At 41.8% G+C, this 23,005-nt stretch overlaps 1 protein-coding gene across 8 annotated transcripts in view; it reads left to right on the forward strand.

The window, feature by feature from the left end:
• FBXL3 (F-box and leucine rich repeat protein 3) overlaps positions 1-23,005 on the forward strand; it is a 30,501-nt gene that overhangs the window by 2,222 nt on the left and 5,274 nt on the right. The window contains exons 2-6 of one of the 8 annotated variants that reach the window (XM_065593254.1): positions 44-191; positions 389-445; positions 2,699-3,065; positions 14,493-14,615; positions 19,403-19,574. In XM_065593254.1, coding sequence (XP_065449326.1) covers positions 2,700-3,065; positions 14,493-14,615; positions 19,403-19,574 — 661 coding nt within the window. In that variant the 5' untranslated portion in view covers positions 44-191; positions 389-445; position 2,699. Of the gene's footprint in view, positions 1-43; positions 192-388; positions 446-2,698; positions 3,066-14,492; positions 14,619-19,402; positions 19,575-23,005 lie in introns of all 8 variants that reach the window. The other 7 variants (XM_005283160.5, XM_008178556.4, XM_065593258.1 and 4 more) reach the window with 7 other exon arrangements.

Here is a 23,005-nt window from a genome sequence, read left to right on the forward strand (position 1 = left end):
GGTTAATTACCTGACTATTTTAATTTTTTTTTCTTAAATTTAGTCTGCAGGAAGAATGGCCTTGTTTTCCTTAATGGCATCCTCTTTGGCTTTGGATCTTTTTTGTGGATAAATTTTTTTTTTAATTAATTTATTGTTGGAACTGGTCTCCATTTTGCAGCCTACACTTGATTAAGATATCAGGACTTTAAGTAAGTGTAAAATGAAAATTATATCTGTTCCTACATTCTGTCGTTTCAAAAAATATTCTTTTAATGAACTGTGTGCTCAAGTGCAAAATCATGATTACTGTCTATGTTCAGTTCTGTGTGCACCATAGATTTTAGTAATTGAGAGTTTTCAGAATTTAATTTTGTTTCCTTTTGCCACTCCTGTCTTTGGCATATAGATTCAAGTGTACACTTGTGGCTGGAAAATAGAGAATCAGAGCACCATCAGCCCTCCAGTGAGTAGATTGGCACTCAACCATATTCTCTATATAGAGATACTTCAGGCAATCTAGTAGAAGTGCCTTGTTGACTATGTGATACTTCTGTGGCAGTTATTCTAACCTTGATTGGACCTGAATTTTAATTAACCTGTCTATACAGTTGCAGAATGCAAGTTTTTGCTCCCCTATGGATTGGATGCCAATACATTATTCATTACTATGCTGCTTCCTTCTGTACAAATAAAAAGCTATCTGAAGCTTGGTCAGAAATTTCAGGTGAATAGCCTATTGCAGCATAATAGTAATGACTTTCTGCACGCTTATGTTCATGAGTTTATGGATAAATTAAATAAGTACACACACATTCTCATGCAGCGATGCTTTATCAAAATAAGCTTGTGCTGTGAATGCTGCCAGTTCTGGGATAGAACAGGGACATTGAAAGGATAAGGACATGGAAACGCTAATTGTCAGTATGTGTTCAAATTTGATTATTTCATATTACAAATAGAGCATCTGACCATACTTTCTCTCTGTTACTTTGACTCATGCTCAAAAATAACTATATGAATAATAGGGTTATGATGGGGAGAGGAGATTAGCTAGGAAATGTAGTTAAGGAAGCGATGAATATTCCTTAGCACAAAAGGATTAATAAAGTAAAATATGGCATCTAGCAACTGTGATAAATGTTTCACTTTTTGTCTGCTATAATGCTCTTCTATAATGCAGTTTGGTGAAACATTTAGCAAATGAAAATGTGTTGGGAACTGCACAAGTAACTTTACAAGCTTCAAACTGACAATATATTATTGACCTTAGCCATACTACCTGAATATTCATTTTCTGAATGAAGATGTCTGTCTTTTTACAGAAAGTTTTGGGTTTGGGGTTTTTTAGGTTATAAATACCAAGTTCTTCCTGTAGGACTGCCCCTGTATATGGAGGACTGGGAATGGGATATTATACGAAGCTGTGTAAGTTTACTGTGATCTCATGTTCCAAGTCTTTGAAAGACTGCTGAAGTCAGGACTTGATATTTGTGACAAATGCTTGGTGTGTGTGTGTGTGTTTGTTTGTTTTTAACTTCATTATGCTACCCTAATACATCAGAGCACTAAAGTAAAAGTAAAGGATTTATGGGCACAAACGGTTTTAATTTTGGTCAGAGCACTAAAGTAAAAGTAAAGGATTTATGGGCACAAACGGTTTTAATTTTGGTTTTGAAGCTGACATTTCTAACTCATAAAAACATCCTAAATGTTATCTTCATTTTAAAAGGGCTTTACAAAATCTGACCCTAAATTTTATCCCAGTCCATAACAACTTATTTTCTTAATTTATTATTTTTCCCCCATAATAGGCAAAGCAAGGTAGAACTTGCATAACTCCATGTTTTAGAAGAAATGCATACAGTTGAGAATTGGGTACCTGTTTGCCATATCACATTTATTCAACTTAATAGAATCCAATTTTGAAGATCTAATTGGAATATAAACTGTGATGCTTATCCAGATGTTTAGCCCAAGAATTAAACTTCACTAGTATTCATGAAATGTAGCTATTTAGCAGTTTAGAAGTTAGCACTAATTGTCACCCTTCTTAGTCTCAGTAAAGAAAGTGCCAATTGAATGGACCTGGAACCAGAACTATTTTTTTCACCCTAAAATGTGTTGGTGAAGTCAGGATTGAGACTCGTTGATGTGGGAGGGGATCTGCAAGAGCAACAGCTCTTGCTGATAAAGTGTCTCTTGTAGGGTCTGAGGAAGTGTACACACATAATGTCTTCATGCTAGTAGTGAGACATAAAGCGCAACTGACCTTTCACAAAATGGGGAAATTAGCTATCAAACCCAGAATTAAACATTTTGAAAAGAGTTTTTTCTCTAATCTTTTCGTTACTTTTTAATGTTATTTATAACAGTAGAAGGTACAATGCTTTCATATGGTAAGAGAATATCCAAGATGACTTCTCTTTCAGACTTACAAAAGAAAAGAAGCCCCATTAGGTAGCATAGAAATAAGCTGTCACAGAATTGATAGCTCCTATTTTGAAAAAAAAATTCAGTTTCACCTTAGCATTTTCCACATTTTTTTAGTTTTTGTCTTCGTATTGATATAGGAGGAAACTATTATCTGGTGAAAATTATATCCTGTGATTTGTATTTTCATGGTGCCTGGGACCAGGACCCCATTGTGCTGTAAGTACTTAATGTCTTTATATTCTATGGCTGTATGTAGAGTAATACATTTTTCTTATTTTGATAGAATGAAACGAGGAAGAAAAAGTAGCGAGACTAACAATAGTTCATCAGAGGAAGAGATTGGAGGAGAATCTAAGAAACAAAAGATTGCAGATGAAGAATCCACTGAAATCTCTCTGAGTCCTGATTGGGGTAACCTCCTTCCAGACATTATCCTGCAGGTGTTTCAGTACTTGCCTCTTCTTGATCGTGCTCATGCATCACAAGTCTGCCGAAGATGGAATCAGGTGTTTCATATGCCTGATCTCTGGAGATGTTTTGAGTTTGAACTGAATCAACCAGCTACATCTTATTTGAGGGCTACGCATCCTGAGCTTATCAATCAGATTATTAAAAGGCATTCCAATCATCTACAGTATGTTAGCTTCAAGGTAACATCTTTTACATTCTTATCTTTGAAAATGAGTAAATTTAAAAAAAAATTGATTTGCATTTCAAATAAGGTTTGAAATTGAACAAGTTTACTGCAGTTCTATTTAATTTAAAGAATTCTTAAAACTCCTTTTTATTTCTATGACATGGCTGAAGATAACAAAATAGCTTTCATAGTTATCTTGGAGTATTAAATACTATCTAGATAAATTTTATAGTATGAGTTGTAAGAGATTTCATTTATCCAAGAAGCAATAATTGAAAAACTTAGCATTATTGATTAGGTGAACAATGACTATACATAGTTGTAAACAAAGCATTTTAGCATAATGACGTTTCCTAATTCACTTAAAAGAGCAACTTCTATTTTAAATGCCTCTAAGTGCAAAGTTAAAAGACCATCCTAATCAGAATATTGTCAGTATAAAGTGGTATGAGTAGTTGTGATTTTTATGTGTCTGTTCTACAAGGAAACATTCTGAAGAAAAGAACATGAGTGGAAAAGGATTAATAACATAAAGTATATACTGACTTGTCAAATGAAAGGTGTAGTTTCTGTAGTGGTATTACAGGGAGGAGATTATTTGGTGTGGAGAATTGGCAAGGAGTAATTGGTGGATTTATCAGAATATGTATTTCCCCCCCCCCCTTATTTTCTGGCCTGCGGCCACAGAAAATCACACTTGGGTTCCTGCATATAATGTTTCTTCTGGTACCTAGCCCAAGCAGGAAGTGCTTGGACAGTAGCAGAGATATTGACCTATTGAGGTGGATGAATAGATGAACATGGAAAGGAAGAAGCTTATGACAGAGCGTGAAAAGGAGGGTGGCTGAAACAGAAAGAAAAATGCGTACAGATGGGGAAAATGAGAATGGAAAAAGGAACAGAGTGAAATAGGGGATGTGGCAATAAAATGCAAAAATGAGTGAGAGACTGGCAGAAAAGGTGTCAGGAATGAAATATAAAAGAAAGGGGAAGACCTAGAAACTGGAGAGGTGAATCAAAAACAGAGGAATTACTTAGGGCTAGTTGACACTGAAACCTTATATTATCATGGCTAGGTGTGAGAGGTGTGCAAAATCCACCTCCCTGAGACATAGCAATGCTGACCAAACCCCCACTGTAGACCACACTAGGTCAATGGAAGAATTCTTCCATCAACCTAGCTACCACTCTCTGGGAGGTTGGTTAACTACAGCTATGGGAGAACCCCCTGCTGTTGCTGTAGTGAGTGTCTACACAGCAGCATTACAGCAGTGCTACTGTAGGTCATGTCTACACTACGACTTTTGTTGGTGTAATTTATGTTGCCCAGGGTGTGAAAAAACACTTGCTGAGCACCATAAGTTACACCAACAGAAGTGCTGGTGTGGACAGGGAGAGAGCTTCTCCTGCCAACATAGCTACCGCTGCTCAGGGAGGTATTTTTATTACGTCGATGGGAGACCTGTCTCCTGTCGGCCTAGAGCAGCTAAACAAGAAATCTTACAGCGACACAACTGCAGCGGTACAGCTGTGCCGCTGTAAGCTTGCTAGTGTAGGTATAGTCTAAGAGTGCAGCCTTAGTTTTCCTTTAGTAACCATAATATATCTCCATCCTAAGACTATCTACAGAAGACTAACTGGATTTGTAGCCACAAGAAACTCAAATCTTTTGCCTAAAATTTTGGCGCATTTCTCTTCCCCAATCCCATTCAAAATGGCATGTGAATGTTTTTGTGTGTAGTTGGCCTCTCCTTCTTTTCCATACAAATAAAATTTAAAAACTTGGCACTGAGTAAATTTTTGACCTAGATTGGGGTAGTAACCAAAACACCCAACTCGGCTCAGTTCAGTATTTGCAGTTTCTGCTGTGGTACACCTCTACCCCGATATAACGCTGTCCACGGGAGCCAAAAAATCTTACCGCGTTATAGGTGAAATCGTGTTATATTGAACTTGCTTTGATCTGCCAGAGTGCGCAGCCCCACCCCACCCCCCACTCCCCCGGAGCACTGCTTTACCGCGTTATATCCAAATTAGTGTTTATATCGGATCGTGTTATATCAGGGTAGAGGTGTATATGAATTGGAACATAGCACGGTTCCAAGTCAAAATTGTGATGTATTGGCAGAGTACCAGGAGGAAACTTGCTCAAACTTTGGCTATGTATCCCTGCTCTAGCCTGTATAATACATTTATCACTACATATTTGCTCTGTAGTTCGTCACCAAAATGACAATTAACAGCCACTCGTATTTGAGTTTAATTTAAATGGGCAAAAGCAAAGGCCAGTGTTTTAATTTGCGCCACTAATGTATTCCCAGATGATGATAATGATTTTACCTCTTGAGAGCCCAAGCTCTGAATCCATGGGAGATTGCAGGCAGGCAAGAAAAACAGCATTCCTTCCAAATAAGGCTAAGGAGAATTAAGGAAGACTAGTTAGTCACATGCACTGTACCGATTGGACTGTGTTTGAAGCTGTGGCTGTAGCTTAGGTAAAGACCACTAATAGTCAAATAGTGAAAGCAGAAGGATCATCTAAGTGATATTCCAAAAAACAAAAATGTGAGATTAGTTGGGAAAACTAGACAACTGGTGATTAGAATAGTTGCATTTTCAATACTAATTTAAAAAAAAAAAGGGGGGGGGGGGGAGTAGGCAATTCTTGCTTACTTTTCTGTTGTGTATCAATCTTGTCTGGCAACCCCTGGCTATATCTATGCTAGGCTTCTCCGATTTAGAGGTCGCTAAGCAGTCATGCTGAGTTAAAGGGACATTAGTCATTTTCAAGAAATTTGAGCCAATTTTTAAAAAGTACTGTATGTGATAGACAACCTTTAAATAGCACATGCTCATTTTATTAAAATATTCTTATAAAAAGCTAGCATGAGCTTTTTTTTTTTTTTTTTTTGCTTCCCTAGCTATTTTTTTTATTGAACTGAATAACACTACCAAAAAATATTCAGGCCTCCCTCTTCTTCCCCCTTCCCTCTGTTTACATGCTGCTGTCCTATCAGTTTTACGGTTACTGGTAAACACTTCTTATATGGTCTTTCCCAGACCATATACAGGAGCTCTTTTGAGAGTATGTATTAGCATCCTGGCAGGAAGTGCAGTTAACAATCGGCAAAAATAAAGGTAACCCTCCTCCAGTCATAGGGAGGGGAGAGAAGACAGATTGAGGGTTAGTAGGAGTTTATAGATGGGATTTATGGCTTACTACAACAATGCTAGACACTAAAAATCATGGACTAAATAGAGACAAAGTTATGAATTTAAGCTCCCAGGCTCCTCTTTCCTCTGAGAATGAGGACTGAGAGATCAGCTATAGAATGGTCTATGGCAGTGTGTACACTACACAGTTTTGTCAACAAAACAGTGAAGGTGTACTGCAATGCTTCTCCTGCCGATTTAACTCTCCTATGCCAACTTTTTTTTTTTTTTTTAACACACACACCTGGACGAGTGTTCCCTGATTGTGCTGCAGGTGGAACACCTCTTTGCTCACCCCTCCCCATGTAGCCCATGCGGAACTGCTTTCCATGCCCTTCCCAAATCCCCACACACATTCCTTGCACGTTTCAGGGCTGTTGCACGCCACCCTTAGGGACACGTTTCAGAATTACAACTGGACATATACCCAGCTGTGAGACCCTCATTTCAAAAAGTGCTCTTCATTTTCATGTTCCTTGTAGAAAATAGAAATATTTGTATAGCTGTTTCATTTTCTTTTTATAAGTTAATAAAAATGTATCTTTGTCTCTTACACATGGTGGTTGCCACTTTATATGAATTTCAGTAGCAATTGGTGCATTTGCAGAGTAAAATTAACACACACATAGCAGTCATTTCAAGGGTCATACTACGGTGCAAGAAAGCAATGCCTGGATTAAAGCATTACAGAAAGACACGTTGTCAGAATGCTCCTTCAAAGCCTCCCTGATTCGAGTAGCCCCCTGTTGAGGCCCACTAACATAGGGTTACCATACGTCCAGATTTCCCCGGACATGTCCGGCTTTTTGGTGCTCAAGTCCCCGTCCGGGGGGAATTTCCAAAGAGCCGGACATGTCCGGGGAAATAGGGAGGCATAAGCCAGGGTCCACCCAGCACGATCCGCCGGGTCCGCAGCGCAGCCCAGCCGCCCCAGCTACAATGCTCAGGTGGGGAATGGGGGGGGGCTCGGGCTTCCCTCGCGGGCGGGGGCACTGGGGGACCCTTCCTGTTGCCCTGCGCAGCTTGGAACCCGGCGCCGCGGGAGCTGTTTCCAGTTAGGACAGACAGGCCAGTGAACATGCTCGGCGGCAGGAAGGAAGCTGCGGCCGGGGCTGCAGGGACCGGCGCCGCCGAGCGTCTGAAGCCCCCAGCAGGCAGAGGCTGCCGGGGGAGCAGGGCAGGTGGGGACATAGAGGCTGCAGGGGTGGGGGGGGGTGCAGGGGCAGAGCAGGCAGGGGGGTGCAGGGGCTGCAGGGCGAGTGGGGAGCAGGGTTCACAGAGGCTGCAGGGGCGGGGGGTGCAGGGGCTGCAGGGTGAGTGGGGAGCAGGGGTCTCAGAGGCTACAGGGGCGGGGGGCCTGCAGGGCGAGTGGGGAGCAGGGAAGTACTTAGCAACCCCCAACCAAGATCAGAGTGGGAGGGGGAATGCAGGGTACTCAGAGGACTTTGGGGAATGGGCGGGGCTGAGGCGGAGTTGGGGTGGGGCTGAGGGTGAGGAAGGGGCGGAGTTGGGGCAGGGCCCCCGTGGAGTGTCCTCTTTTTTCAATGTTGAAATATGGTAACCCTAACTAACAGCCGTGGTATCTATCTGCTCAAAAGCTGCCGCTAACCAATCCACGTTGACAGTCCACCCCGTGAAACTTTCCCCCCCCTTAGCTTCACAAATGTTCCGTAACTTATGTAACAGGCTGCTGTGACCATGGGAATATATTCCTCATTGAGGTCTAACCTGTCAAAAAGGCAGCACCAGTGACCCTTTAATCTGCCAAAGGCCCATTCAGCGGTCATTCTATACCTGCTGAGCCTGTTGTTGAAGCGCTGCTTGTTGCAGTCAAGGTTTCTGATGTAAGGCTTCATGAGCCATGGCAGCAAGAGGTAGACTGGGTCTCCCAGCATCACAACTGGAATCTTCTGGTCTGGAAAGTTCCTGCTTGCAGCTTTCTATACGGGCCAGTGTTCCTGAAGATGTGTGCGTCATGCATCTTCCCTGACCATCCCGCATTGATGTTGGCAAAACAACCATGGTCATCCACCAGCGCTTGCAATATCATAGAAAAGTAGCCCTTTTTGTGTTAGCAAGCCGGTCTGGGACCAAAATGGGGATCTGTGTGCCATCTATTGCACTCCTGCAGTTAGGGAATCCCATTGTCACAAAGCCATCCGCTATTTCCTGTACATTGCTCAGAGTCACAGGTTTCAGAGTAGCAGCCGTGTTAGTCTGTATCCGCAAAAAGAACAGGAGTGCTTGTGGCACCTTAGAGACTAACAAATTTATTAGAGCATAAGCTTTCGTGGACTACAGCTCACTTCTTCGGATGTATACAGAGTGGAATAAATATTGAGGAGATATATATATATATATATACACACACATACAGAGAGCATAAACAGGTGGGAGGAATCATAATACTCAAAAACCAGTGGGAGAACACTTTAACCTGTCTGGTCATTCAATGACAGACCTGCGGGTGGCTATATTACAACAGAAAAACTTCAAAAACAGACTCCAACAAGAGACTGAGCTGGAATTGATATGCAAACTAGACACAATCAACTCAGGATTGAATAAGGACTGGGAATGGCTGAGCCATTACAAACATTGAATCTATCTCCCCTTGTAAGTATTCTAACACTTATCAAACTATCTGTACTGGGCTATCTTGATTATCACTTCAAAAGTTTTTTTTCTCTTACTTAATTGGCCTCTCAGAGTTGGTAAGACAACTCCCACCTGTTTATGCTCTCTGTATGTGTGTGTGTATATATATATATCTCCTCAATATTTATTCCACTCTGTATACATCCGAAGAAGTGGGCTGTAGTCCACGAAAGCTTATGCTCTAATAAATTTGTTAATCTCTAAGGTGGCACAAGTACTCCTGTTCTTTTCTCAGAGTCACAGTCCTTCATAGCAGGAGGCGATTAATGGTGCTGCACACTTGCATCACTGCAACCCTCATGATGGACTTTGTGAGTGATCAGTAACAGTCAGGAGTTGCCAGCTTCCACACAGTGATCATCATTCGCTTCTCCACAGTGAGGGCAGCTCTCATTTTGGTGTCCTTGGGCCAGAAGGCAGGAGTGAGCTCAGCATACAGTTCCTGGAAGGTAGTTTTGCACATCTGAAAGTTCTGCAGCCACTACTGATCATCCCATACCTGCATTACGATGCAATCCCACCACTCGGAGCTTATTTTCCAAGCCCCGTACCAATGGTCCACCATGTGCATCTGCTCCTTGAATGCCAACAGCAATCTTGAATTGTTTCTTTCCATTGCATGCAGCAAGGCAGACACCACTGTGTTGTCGTCGTCGTCGTCGTCTGACTTGCAGCTCATGAAATAATGCAGGATCAGCTGTGTTGCGTTGACGCTCATCACAAGATAGGAGAGCTGTGCGGGATCCATGCTTTCAGACAGATAATGGGCACACAATTTACTGGGGTTGAAAAACAGCGCAAAACATAGACAGAAGCCCATAGAATGATGGGATGGAGAAAACTGCATCATGGGATGGTAAACCTGCCCCCATGAGGCACTGTGATCCCTTCCCAGAGCATCCAGTGGCAGATGGTGGTGAATTGCACAATGGGATAGCTACCAATGGTGCGCTGCTCTCTCGATGCAAGAGCACCAACGGTGGATGCGCTCTGCCATCACAAGGAGCATTGTGTGGACATACAAAAGTAGTTTAATTACAGTGGTGGATGATCGTCGAGTTCATTAAGTCGACTGAACTGTAGACATAACCTGTATCTGAAATCTTTGTTTATTAAGGGAGAGGGTTAATGGTTATACATCTCTTCTCTTTGTATTGGGGGAGAGGCTTAATGAGTGGGAATGCTCCTCTTCTTTGTGTTTCTGTATGTTTTTCTAGTCAGTTTAAATTGCAAGGTCTTTGGGGTAAGGACTGTGTCTTTTAACTTGTTTAATGTGGTTTGTAAACTGACATGTAGGTTGATGGCCTGGTATGCAAATAAAGATATACAAACCTACTTGTAACATTTGTTGATCATCTCTGTTCAAAACTAGAGCATAATAAAGTGATAGGGAATAGCCAACATGGATTTGTCAAGAACAAATCATTCCAAAATCCCAGTTTAATTTTGAGATGTATTAACAGGAGTGTTGTATGTAAGAAACAGGAGGCAATTGTTGCCACTCTGATTGGCACTAGTGAGGATTCAGATGTACTATGTCCGGTTTTCGACCCCACACTGTAAGAAAAGTGAACAAACTGAAAGTCCAAAAATAAGAAGTTAAGAAAACATCTGAGGAAAAGTTGAGAGAGAACTGGGCATTTTAAGGCAGGGGTGTGGATAGGGGTTGGGGCAGTCAGGGGACAGGAGTTGGATAGGGGGCAGGAGCCCTGGGAGGGGGCGGTCAGGGGACAAGGAGGGGGCGGGGTTGGATGGGTTGGAGGTTCTGAGGGAGGCAGTCAGGGGGCAAGAAGTGGGAGGGGGCGGGGCCAGGCTGTTTGGGGAGGCACAGCCTTCCCTACCTGGCCCTACATACAGTTGCGCAACCCCGATGTGGCCCTCGGGCCAAAAAGTTTGCCCACCTGGGGTCTAGGGTGCAGTAAGGGAGATTTAGGCTGGATGTTAGGAAAAGCTTTCCAACTATAAGAATAATCAAGCATTGCAACAGGTTACATGGGGGTGAAATCTGTCTTTGGAGGTTTTTAAGAACAGTTTAGACAAACATCTGTCTGGAATGGTCTAGGTATACTTGATCCTGCCTTAGCTGAGGCGGGTAGACTAAATGAATTGTCCTTTCCAGCTGTACATTTCCCTGATCCTATAGTCTCCTAGCTGTGGATAATGAACATGTGTCTGATGTAATTACTATTTTGATACTATTGCTTGATGGGTGGAGCTGCCTTAGCTCAGGCAACATGCAGGGATGGTGGATAGGTCAGCACTTGTTTGGCTTGGTTCCTTCATGGCTGAGAGGTCCCAGGTGGTTGTATTGGGTAAATGTATGAGGGTCCTCTCACCAGAGGTGCGCCACAGTTTTTTATCTTGTTATACACACATACTAAAAAGAGTGGTGTGTGTATAGGGCTGTTGAGAGGCTGAGGTATGGGTTAGTGTTTATAGTCAACTTTGTCTCCATCTTACTTGATCTCAGACAAAGGAGACTGAGTCTCTTACCCAGTGTCTGATGGCATGCATAAGAACAAAATGGGACTAATTCAGATAAGATACTGATGTGGATAGGTTGGGGGAGGGGGATGAAAGCTATAGTCTTATCAACTTGGTTAATTTGAGGATGTGTGCCCATTGTTTTTCAAATTCTTAATTTAAGAATTTGGTGAGAACAGCAGCTGCATCTAGATGATCAAATAGCAGTTGTGGCCAGGAGAGCTTTTTCCTATCTACACTTGACCAGAGGATCCACTCTTCTTTCACATGCAGTTCTTGATATTATGTCTGTCACTTGGAAGTAAGATTACTGTAGTGTTCTCTAGATTGGTCTTATGACATAACAGCATTTTTTTCAAAGTTTGGGTCACGACCCAGTACTGGGTCGTGGCATGTAAGGCACTGGGTCACTCTGGTCAGCGTTGCCGACCGGGACGTTAAAAGTCCCGTCGGTGGTGCTGCCCAGCTAAGCCAGGCTAGTGCCTACCTGTTCTGACACCATGCTGTGCCCCTGAAGCAGCCAGCAGCAGGTCCAGCTTCTAGGCAGGGGGGCCACGGGGTTCCACATGCTGCCCCCACCCTGAACACCAGCTCCACACTCCCATTGATCAGTTCCCAGCCCATGGGAGCTGGGAGGCAGTGCCTGCAAGCGAGAGACACACGGAGCTGCTTGTGCGCCTCCGCTTAGGCGCCAGACCTGCTGCTGGCTGCTTCAGGCGCAGCATGGTCTGAGCTGTCAGGACAAGCAGGAAGCCTGCGTCTGCGCCACTGACTAGGAGCTGCCGGAGGTAAGTCTGTGCCCCAATCCCCTGCCCCAGCCCTGAGTCCCCCCCAAATCCAGAGCCCGTCCTGCACCCCAAACTCCTCATCCCCACCCCCATCCTAGAGCCTGCATCCCCACCCCACAGCCCTCACCCCCTCCTGCACCCCAACCCCCTGCCTCAGCCCAGAGCCCCCTCACACACCCCAAACTCCTCATCCCCAGCTCCGTTGGGTCACGGGTATCAACAGTTTTCTCCAGGAAAAAAAGTTTGAAAACCACTGCAATATAAGTCTCTTTTGGAAGATGAAACTGTCACATAATACAACTACCCACTTACTGAATGGTGGTGTTGGCAGGAGGATTTGACCCCAGTATTATCCACGCTACTTGCTAGCTGACTTTCAAGTACAATTTAGGTGTTGGATTTCATCCTGCAAGGTCCTAACTGACCCTGATATCTGCCCAATTGAAATGAAGCAGTACTCCCACGGATGAGATCAGCAGAGGTGCTCAGACTGACTCTCTCCTTTTGTAATCATGGGAGAGAGCTACCAGTAGGACATTCACAATGAGGCACACCTTCAGATTTGGAATTCTTTTCCCTTTTTTGTGGCTCTAATCCCTGGATCTGAAATAGCCCACATCTGTTGGACTTTGTGGCATGCTGTCAGACTCATATGTTTTCTAGGAATTTCCATGAGGAGGAGAATATAAAGGAAATGGGATAGGATTTGAGGCTGTATGGGTATTGGCTTGTTTATTACTTGATGCAAGTTGAATTTGTAAGAGAATAGACTGGCTTGGGTGCTTTATTGTATTGACTAAGTTTGCATGTAATGGCAAGTAATGATCAGTGTTTCACAGTCATGTTGGAAGGACATAACTAGTAGGGTCCCACAGGGATCAGTTCTGGGTCCTGTTCTGTTCAATATCTTCATCAATGACTTAGATAATGGCCTAGAGAATACACTTTTATAAAATTTGCAGATGATACCAAGCTGGGAGGGGTTGCAAGTGCTTTGGAGCATAGGATTATAATTCAAAATGATATGGACAAATTATCTGAAGTAAATAGGATGAAATTCAATAAGGACAAATGCAAAGTGTTCCATCCTAACTGGAGTAATCAGTTGCACACATACAAAATACCTAGGAAGTACTACTGTGGAAAGGGATCTGGGAGTCGTAGTGGACCACCAGCTAAATATGAGTCAACAGTGTAACGCTGTTCCAAAAAAGCGAACATCATTCTGGGATGTATTAGCAGGAGTGTTGTAATCAAGACACGAGAAGTAATTCTTCCGCTATACTCCACGCTGATTAAGTCTCAACTGGAATATTGTGTCCAGTTCTGGGTGCCACATTTCAGGAAAGATGTGGACAAATTGGAGAAAGTCAAGAGAAGAGCAACAAAAATGATTTAAAGCTCTAGAAAACATGATCTATGAGGGAAGACTGAAAAAATTGGGCTTGCTGAGTCTGGAAAAGAGAAGGCTGAGAGGGGACATAATAGTTTTCAAATACATAAAAGGTAGAAAAATTTATTCCTCTTAATCTCTGAGGATAGGGCAAGAAACAATGGGCTTAACTTGCATCGAGGGAGGTTTAGGTTGGGCGTTAGGAAAAACTTCCTAAGTGTCAGGGTGGTTAAGCACTGGAATAAATTGCCTAGGGAGGTTGTGAAATCTCCATCGTTGGAAATTTTTAAGAGTAGGTTAGACAAACACCTGTCAGGGATGGTCTAGATGAGGGGTTCCCAACGCAGTGCCCACGTACTGGCCGGCGGACGAGCATCCGTCGAAATGCCAACGACAAGCAGCGTCATCCAGAGGCATCGCCGTGAAAATCAGCAGCATTTCAGCGGCGATACCTCTGGATGGCGCTGCTGCTTATCGGCGGCATTTTGGCGGCAACGCCTATTGACGTTGCCACTTGTCGGCAGCATTTCGGCAGATGCTTGTCCGCCGCCACGGTCCTTTGTGGCTCGTCTGGTGCCCGCCAGCTGAAAAAGGTTGGGGATCACTGGTCTAGATAATACTTAGCCCTGCCATGCGTGCAGGGGACTGGACTAGATGACCTCTCAAGGTCCCTTCCAGTCTTGTGATTCTATGACTGAAACTTTGATAAGCACCTTTTTTAAGACATTGAGAATGTTCAGTGTAGATTTAGTAAGACACACCTGGGACCCCACACAGATTTTTACACTTTTCAGAGTAGAACTGCAATTAAAGGAAAGCTGTTCTGTTTGACCTCTTTATTGCAAAGTTGTTTGGCTTGATGTGGTATTTTCCTGGACTAATAAATGGTTTGTTTCCATTTAAGGTGGACAGCAGCAAGGAATCAGCAGAAGCAGCTTGTGATATTTTATCACAACTTGTGAATTGCTCTTTAAAAACTCTTGGACTGATTTCAACCGCTCGACCAAGCTTCATGGATTTACCTAAGGTAGCTTGTGCATGTTTTAATTTATTTATTGAATGATTGTAGTGGTAAGCATGATACTGATCTAATTTAGAAAGTATATAGATTTAAAGCAGTAGGTTCTCTGTGGCTTCATCTGCTCCTGGGAGCTCTTAACATGCAGGCACTGAGACTCGGTAATTAAATTTGACTAGAACTTGTGGGTGTTTACAGTACTTGCTTAACTTCCCAAATCTTTTCCCAACATACATTGGCTTCAGTGTAAAAATCTGTGAAATATTTGTGTGTGTGGTGTGTGTGCGCACGTGCGCAGTCTGTATATAAAATAGATCTAAGACCAGCAAGGAGCATTCTGATCATCTAGTTTGACCACCTGCATAATACAGGACATAGAATTTCACTCAGTAATTCCTGCATCAAGCCAATAACTTCTGGTTGAGCTAGAACATATTTTGTAGAAATATATCTGATTTTGATGTCATAACTTGAAGCAATGGAGAGTCCATTGCATCCCTAAGTAAGTTGTTCCAATGATTAATGGCCATCACTGTTAAAACTTTGCACCTTATTTCTAGTGTGACTTGGTCTAGCTTCAGTTTCCAGCTATTGGATTTTGTTGTGCCCCTGCTAGATTAAAGAGCTTCCATTACCGGAAATCTCCCCATCCATAGGGATGCTTATAGACCAGGGAGGGCAAACTACGGCCCGCAGGCCGGATACGGCCCATCAGGGCTTTCGATCCAGCCTGCAGTATTGTCAGCCTAATGGTGCAGCGGGGCTAAGGCAAGCTCCCTGCCTGCCCTGGCCCTGCGCCACTCCCAGAAGCAGCCAGCACCACATCCCTGTGGCCCAGGGTAGGGGTGAGCAGAGGGCTCTGTGCACTGCCCTCGTCTGCAGGCACCACCCCCCACAGCTCCCATTGGCTGGGAATAGGGAACCCTGAGCCCCTGCCCACCCACACCCCTCCTGCACCCCAACCCCTTGCCCTGAGCCTCTTCCAGCACACCGCACCCCCTCCCACAGCCTGCACTTCCTCCTGCACCCCAACCCCCTGCCCCAGCCCTACATTCATAGCCCTGCATACAATTTCCCCACCCAGATGTGGCCCTTGGGCCACAAAATTTGCCCACCCCTGTTATAGACAGTGATCAGAGTCACATCTTGGCCTTTTCTTAGATCAAACTCTTTAGTATGTTACTATAAAGTGGATTTTCCAGACCTTGAATCATTTTTATGGCTCTTTTCTGACCCCTTTCCAGATTTTCAGCACCATTTTTTGAAGGATGAACACCAGAAGAAGTGGACATAGTACAGCAGTAACCGTGTCACTAATGCTTAAGGCTAAGATTTAGGCATGGGCATTTTTACTAAAACTTATGGACAGGTTACAGGCAGTAAATGAAAATGCACGGCCTATGACCTGTCCATGACTTTCACTATAAATACCCCGACTAAGGTGCTGCTGCCCCTGTGGGGCCTGAACAGTAGTTGGTGCTGGACTGGTCCTGGGGTCAGCTGTACCAGCTGCTGCAGCCATGGAAGTCACAGCATCCGTGACCTCCATTGCAGATTCACAGCCTTATTAATGCCATATATAGTGATGATAATTTGTCCTTTCATCTACTCTGTATTCTCCTGCTTATACATTCACAGATCACCTATTTTTACTGGGAGCTTGTGTTGGCACCATTCAGTCTCATTCATTACTTAGATACAGTCCCCTATCTTTGGGACCTACAATCTTTGTTACAGTTACATTATATTCACTTATCATATTTTTATAAAACCATATAGACTGCAACATCACAGTAACTTTATTTAAAAAAAAAAGGCTTTTATTATGCAACCATCCTTTAATTCTGATTATGTATTTCATCAGGCTTTCTCTGACTTTGCCCAGGACTATCTGGCCTATTTTTTACCTGAGCCATCCATCCTGTGCACATTTTATAAAATACAGGCACTAGACTAGCTCGTTCTTCTGGAATTTTGCAAGTGTTTCAAGACTTGTTAAATATCAGCATCAATGAGTTGGAGCTCCTCAGCCAAATCTTTTAACATCTAAGAACAGATAACTTTGACACAAGAGTTTTAAATGTTTAACTTTGGTAGTTCCTTCCTACTTACTTACTACTTTCTGACTGGTAGATGTGTCTACATCATCCTTCTCTCTCTCTCCCCCCCCCCCCCCCCCAAAAAGAACAAATATATTTGCACGTATATATATATGCATAAAAGGCAGAGGTATTCAGTAGCTAAATGGCACTGGTAATGATACAGATAAAGTTGCCTAACACTTCTGTTTTGATCTACTATGTTTCTTGAAAAAGAACAGGAGTACTTGTGGCACCTTAGAGACTAACAAATTTATTAGAGCATAAGCTTTTGTGGGTTACAGCCCGCTTCTTCGGATGCATATAGAATGGAACATACATTGAGCGCACGCGCGCACACCCACACACACCCACCCACCATGAACAGGTGGATTGAATAAGGACTGAGCCATTACAAACATTGAATCTATCTACCCTTGTAAGTATTCTCACACTTCTCATCAAACTATCTGTACTGTGCTATCTTGATTATCACTTCAAAATGTGTGTGTATACATATCTCCTCAATATATGTTCCATTCTATATGCATCTGAAGAAGTGGGCTGTAGCCCACGAAATCTTATGCTCTAATAAATTTGTTAGTCTCTAAGGTGCCACAAGTACTCCTGTTCTTTTTGCGGATACAGACTAACACGGCTGCTACTCTGAAACCTATGTTTATTTACTTATAACTTTTGCCAAACTAATTGTTTGGGCTGAAAATACCCATGCTTGCTCTTCAACTGAATCTCTTTTGAAAGATTCAACAAAAAACTGTCCTGAGAAGGTTAAGGAAAAATACATAGTTTTGCTAAAGTTAATTTTTTTTTCTGGCAGTTTCTTTGTATGGATGTTAGCTAATCTATCCTTCCTCAGTGTCAGGTAGGTCTTCCTCTTCAGTGAACAGCATTACTATCTGATTGTGGTGTTGCAGCAGCATACTAAAAGTAATCTGAATCTTGTTTTGTTTCCATGGCTGCTCACAGGGTTCTCAATAACAGCAGTGAAAACAGAAGACTAGTCAGTTTTCATTCTGCTGCTTGATAAGCAAAGGTACTGGAGCTGTCTGCAGATTTAGGAATGCAGCACTCTTTGGATTATACCTGGTTCTTCAAGTGATTGCACATGTCCATTACACTTCAGGTCTGTGTGCATATAGTACACCAGAGCTGGAGATGTTTTTCACATAGCTGTACCTGTTGTGCTACCAGCTGCAGTATAATGGGGTGTGGCCACCCCAACCTCTCTGTTCCTTTTAACTGCCCTTGCACAGAAATTCCAATTAATGATCTTGTGTGCACAAGTTTCTCCTTTGTGAACAGCTAATTTATATTTGTTAGCATAATGGTACTCGTAGTTTATTGTATAGTGTGTTTTTTTTTTTTTCCTGTCTTTAGACCTAGTGTCAGATCTCTTCTTATGAAATAAGGCGCAAACACTTGGTACTGTGGGGTATGCCTCAGTCCCCAGGTTTTAAGACCTGTGCTGAAAGCAGGAAGTCCAAAGTGGGTTAGTGATACTCCTTCTCTGTGCCTGAAGTGTCTGAGTGAGGGCCCCTTTCTCACTGGTGCCAAGTTTGTAGAGATTTCAAGCCCCATACTAAAAAAGACAGAGGTAAGCCTTCACCGCATCATAATGGAGGCTGTCTTGCATCCTCTCTCTGAGCCCAGCCATTGATACACTCACTGGGTGGATCAACCCCATCTATGAGTGCTCCTGCAGACCATGCCATCTCTTCTCCTAGAAGAATTTCTGAGAGGGAGACACAGTTCCCATTCACTGGTGCCTATAAGAAATGAGATGACCACTGATCTTTAAAAGCTGAAAGGGCTCCTCCTCTTAGGCATCTTCTTATTTTAATAATTTTGATTAAATTTCAGACTTGCATTTTTGCTAAACTTAGTCTTTGTATGTAGATAAAGTGTTTAGAACAGATTTTACGTATTGCAGTTTACCCTCATGTCTGAGTCTGGAGGATGTTGCCTTGGAAGTGCACTTTGCAAGTAATCTTCAGAGCTTACTTTTAGGTTCACTAGTCAATTTGTGCACTTGTATAGGATATTGTGAATTTTAGAGCACTGCATTTTTTTTGTCCCAGTTCCTGAGTTTCTGTTAATGTTGAATATTATCAATGACGATTCGTAGACAAGGATTTATAACAAAAACTAAATACTTGATCTTTTTAAAATAAAGCACACTTGGTCAAATGTTTTACTGTCTAGTTGAGATAAAATGGATACAGTAATGTTGACTATTGCAGTAGGTGTTAGACTAAAGGAAGGTATAGACCTTTGGCATGCGGCTCGCCTGGGTAAGCACCTTGGCGGTCCGGGCCAGTTTGTTTACCTGCTGCAGCCGCAGGTTCGGCCGATCACGGCTCCCACTGGCCGCGGTTTGCCGCTCCAGGCCAATGGGGGCTGCGGGAAGCGGCGCGGGCTGAAGAATGTGCTGGCCGCTGCTCTCCGCCACCCCCATTGGCCTGGAGTGGCGAACCGCGGCCAGTGGGAGCCGTGATCGGCCGAACCTGCGGACGCAGCAGGTAAACAAACCGTCCCGGCCCCCTAGGGGACTTACCCTGGCGAGCCACGTGCCAAAGGTTGCCGATCCCTGGTGTAGACTATCTATATGTGAAGATGTAAGGAAACATTGGTTTTGAAAATCTGTTTGGAATATTTCACATCCCTGTTTCACTGTTACTGTTTTTCTCCTTTCTGCAGTCACATTTTATCTCTGCACTGACAGTGGTGTTTGTAAACTCCAAATCCCTCTCTTCACTTAAAATAGATGATACACCAGTAGATGATCCATCCCTCAAAGTACTAGTGGCTAACAACTGTGATACACTCAAGCTGTTAAAAATGAGCAGTTGTCCTCATGTTTCTCCTGCAGGTGAGCTACCCTGTGTGTGTTTAAAAATGTGTGGTGGGTGTGTTTGTTGTGGGTTTGTTTTGGGGTTTTTTTGGTTACACAGTGTGAACTTTCCAGCAAGCTTCTGAAAAATTGGGGGTTTTGGCTAGTATTTACAGCCTCTGACGTTTTAATACTTGTTCCACTGTCTTTGTTTCATAAGAATATTAAAACTGTATGCCTAGAATTATTTTGACTAGTACTGAAACAGTCTTTGACCATCATGGACAAAAAAAAAATTGGGGGGAAGGACCGATGAAAATTTATTTTAACTTTTTTTTTAAACATAAGCAGTATCTGTTTCCTGCTACAGCTTTAAAGAAAGTTAAACTGGCTAAGCACCTCAAACCAGAGTGTGTTGAAGTGCTAAACCAGCTTTTGACAGCGGTATCCTCTTCTGCAAGTGCAGAATAAATATTTTGTTTGTTCCAGTTTGTTCAGTTCAATGATTAGTTCATTCAAAGTTAAAAACCCTATTTGGAGTTGAAAAAAACAGAATTGTTTTCCTTTTCCAGTCTAAGAATAAAAACAAAGTGTGAGCCAATGAGATTGACTAATTCTAAAATTTTAAAAGACATGGTGACCAGAAACAATCAGTTTAGTTCATTAACTACAGATAAGGCATCCTTTGTTTAATAAATCAGTTTTTATCAAAAATATTTTGCATTTAAGTTTATTTGTGTTTCCATCACATAAAGGCAGTTTCATTTAACCAATACAAATTTAAAATGCTGTTTTAGTGTTTTTTAAATAAATTCCAATTTCCATCCAAATAGAGCATGATACAAATAAAAAGTTAATCTAGTAAATAAGAACATCATTCACCATTCTCTAACATAAAGTAGAAATTAAGAATCTATATATGCTATATAATTGCTGAAATAAATGTGCATAGCTATAGTGATCTTCCTGATAATCAAAAGTACCAAATTCGTTGTAAAGTTTTTATATAGTTGCAAATCAACATGTTTTAATGGCTACCAACTAATGAGAATAAACTTTTCTTTAAGAAAATAACAAGTATAAATACACAACAAAATTAAAACCCGGTGATTTTAAATTCCGTTTTCTACTTGTTGATTTAAATCAGTCCACCCTGGAGGAGGATGGGTGGGGTGGGGATGGAGGAATCCCTTTTAAAAGGCTGAATCCAATTTGATGACTTAAAATGGGTTGACAACTCTCTTGTGCTTCACTGGAAGTAGAATACATTCTCAGGTATTTCAGAATGTAAGTTTCTCCAAAGCAGTTCATTATGACTATGACTTGAATTATGGAGTGCCATGGATAATGGAGTGGCTGATTTCCTTGTTCTGAAAGAGCAATTTTATCCTTTACTTGAATTGAAAACAAGAAAATAGACAACACAACATCAAAGGGGTGAAGGACCTGAGCTGTACAACACATCTTCTGTCACTGACAGTTCTACTTCTCTATCACAATGAAAGGGTCTGTGGCAAGGGTGAAGCTAGTTTGTGCAGTAAACAGAGCATTCTCAAGCTGGTTCAAGACCGTAGAACTTAAGAACTACCTTACATTTCACTATATTCTGTCCCAAAAGCAATGCATGATTGGAGCTTTCTTTCACAAATAACAGCACATCAGCTTAAAAATGACACATACATTTTTCCAGAGGAAAAGAAAATCGCAGGAACCAAACATGAGATGCTATTCATTTTCTTTAATTTATCTTTGGAAGATAGTTGGACACCAGAGTGATACATATAATGTAAAAACCTGAATGAAACAGTAATTTTAATAATTACATATAAAAATTAGCAGCACAATGCTGAGTAAAGATGTAAGAATGATGAGAACTCACACACTAATAAATTTACTTGGTGGTATTTGGATGTGTAGCTTTTCACAAATAAGGGTATATATTGTTTTAACATGGAGAAATCTGTGGAATGCTAAGTGGAGTGCTGGTATCTTTAAAACATTTTAATCACAATTACTTTCAACAAGACATTGACTTGTACACTATCATAGAACTAAAATAACTCAGTTTTTCTTCCCTTCCCTCCCCCCCGGTTTACTGCTTAAGTTTGTAGTAGTTGGTATTTGACAATACTTTGCTTTCATGAACATAGAAAATCATGTTGTCAATTTATATTATAATGGCCTGGTTTAAATTTAAAGATTTTAGGTGGAAAATGGCATTTCCTTTTTAAGAAATAGAGAAAACTACTGTTGCCCTTTTTGTGAGGTGGTAGAATGGAGCAAAATGAAAGTGACAAAACAATGGACTGTGCTAAGCAAGTGGGAAAAGAACTCAGCTGAGAGCCATAGCTGAGATCTGGTGTGGCTGGCTAGAGAAAACAAAGAGTGGAACAGACTGGAAATGAGCTAGCATGTAGACAGTTGGCTTCATGTTATGTTTGAGTTCCAAAGCAGGGAAACGACAACAGAAGCAAGAATATGTGGAAGAAAATAAGAAAACTTTGAGTACTCAGGCTTACTATTTGTTTGTTTGTGCATGGAAGCGTTCCACTTACCAGATTGCTAAAAACTTGAATTCACAGTGCCTAATTCCTTTTGAGCATTCAATCCTAAGTGACTTGCCTAGAGTCACACAGGATGTTTGTGGCGGAGTAGGGATCTCCTACGTTGCAGGCTAGTGCTCTAGCCCCTGGACATTCCTTCCTCTCTGATTTATTATGGAGGCACCAGTCACAGCTCTTCGGTTGAGTTCTGCAGTTTATATTGTTTGAATTACAGTGAGTCACCTGACCATCATAGTTACCAGTCACCTAGAGTTTTTATTATGATTTTCATATTTTCCTTTCAAAAGTAATACTTCAGAAAGGATTACATTTCACTGAGTGCTGTTTTAGGAAACATTTTCCTTTTTAACAAAAATATGAACACTTGTAATGTTACCATGAACAATTTTTACTCCCAAGTCTTGCAGTATCTCTGTATGTATCACTTCAGTTTTTCCACATGGTTACTGGGGAAGAGGACATCTGACACCTCTATTTCAGTGTGTAAATTGCATAATATTCTGGAATTCAGTAATTAAGCTTTTGAGTTTCTTTACTTTGTACTTCAGTCTTTAGGAAGCTGAAGAATTTCACTCAAGTTTAATCTTAAAATTGTCTTTTTTTTTCTCAAAATCAATGTTCATATTTTCATTATTTGTACAGGAAATTAAATAGAAAAGACACTTTAGTTATGCAACAGAATTAAATGGTAAGATATTGAAATGAATGTAACTGGTATACGCTAAATGCAGCATTAAAGTGACAGATTGGAGAATATTATTGATATAATGAAAACTGTTTTACATTTAATGTTTCTGATCCTGAGGTTGTAGTTTTGTTGAAGAAATCATTACGTTTTTAGGATCAATGTTTTGAGTAAGTAGAGCTTAAATGAAAATTTGGTTTTTTTTTTCCAATTATTGCAAA

The sequence above is a fragment of the Chrysemys picta genome, chromosome 1 (genome assembly GCF_011386835.1).
Source record: "Chrysemys picta bellii isolate R12L10 chromosome 1, ASM1138683v2, whole genome shotgun sequence".
Lineage (NCBI taxonomy): Eukaryota > Metazoa > Chordata > Testudines > Emydidae > Chrysemys > Chrysemys picta.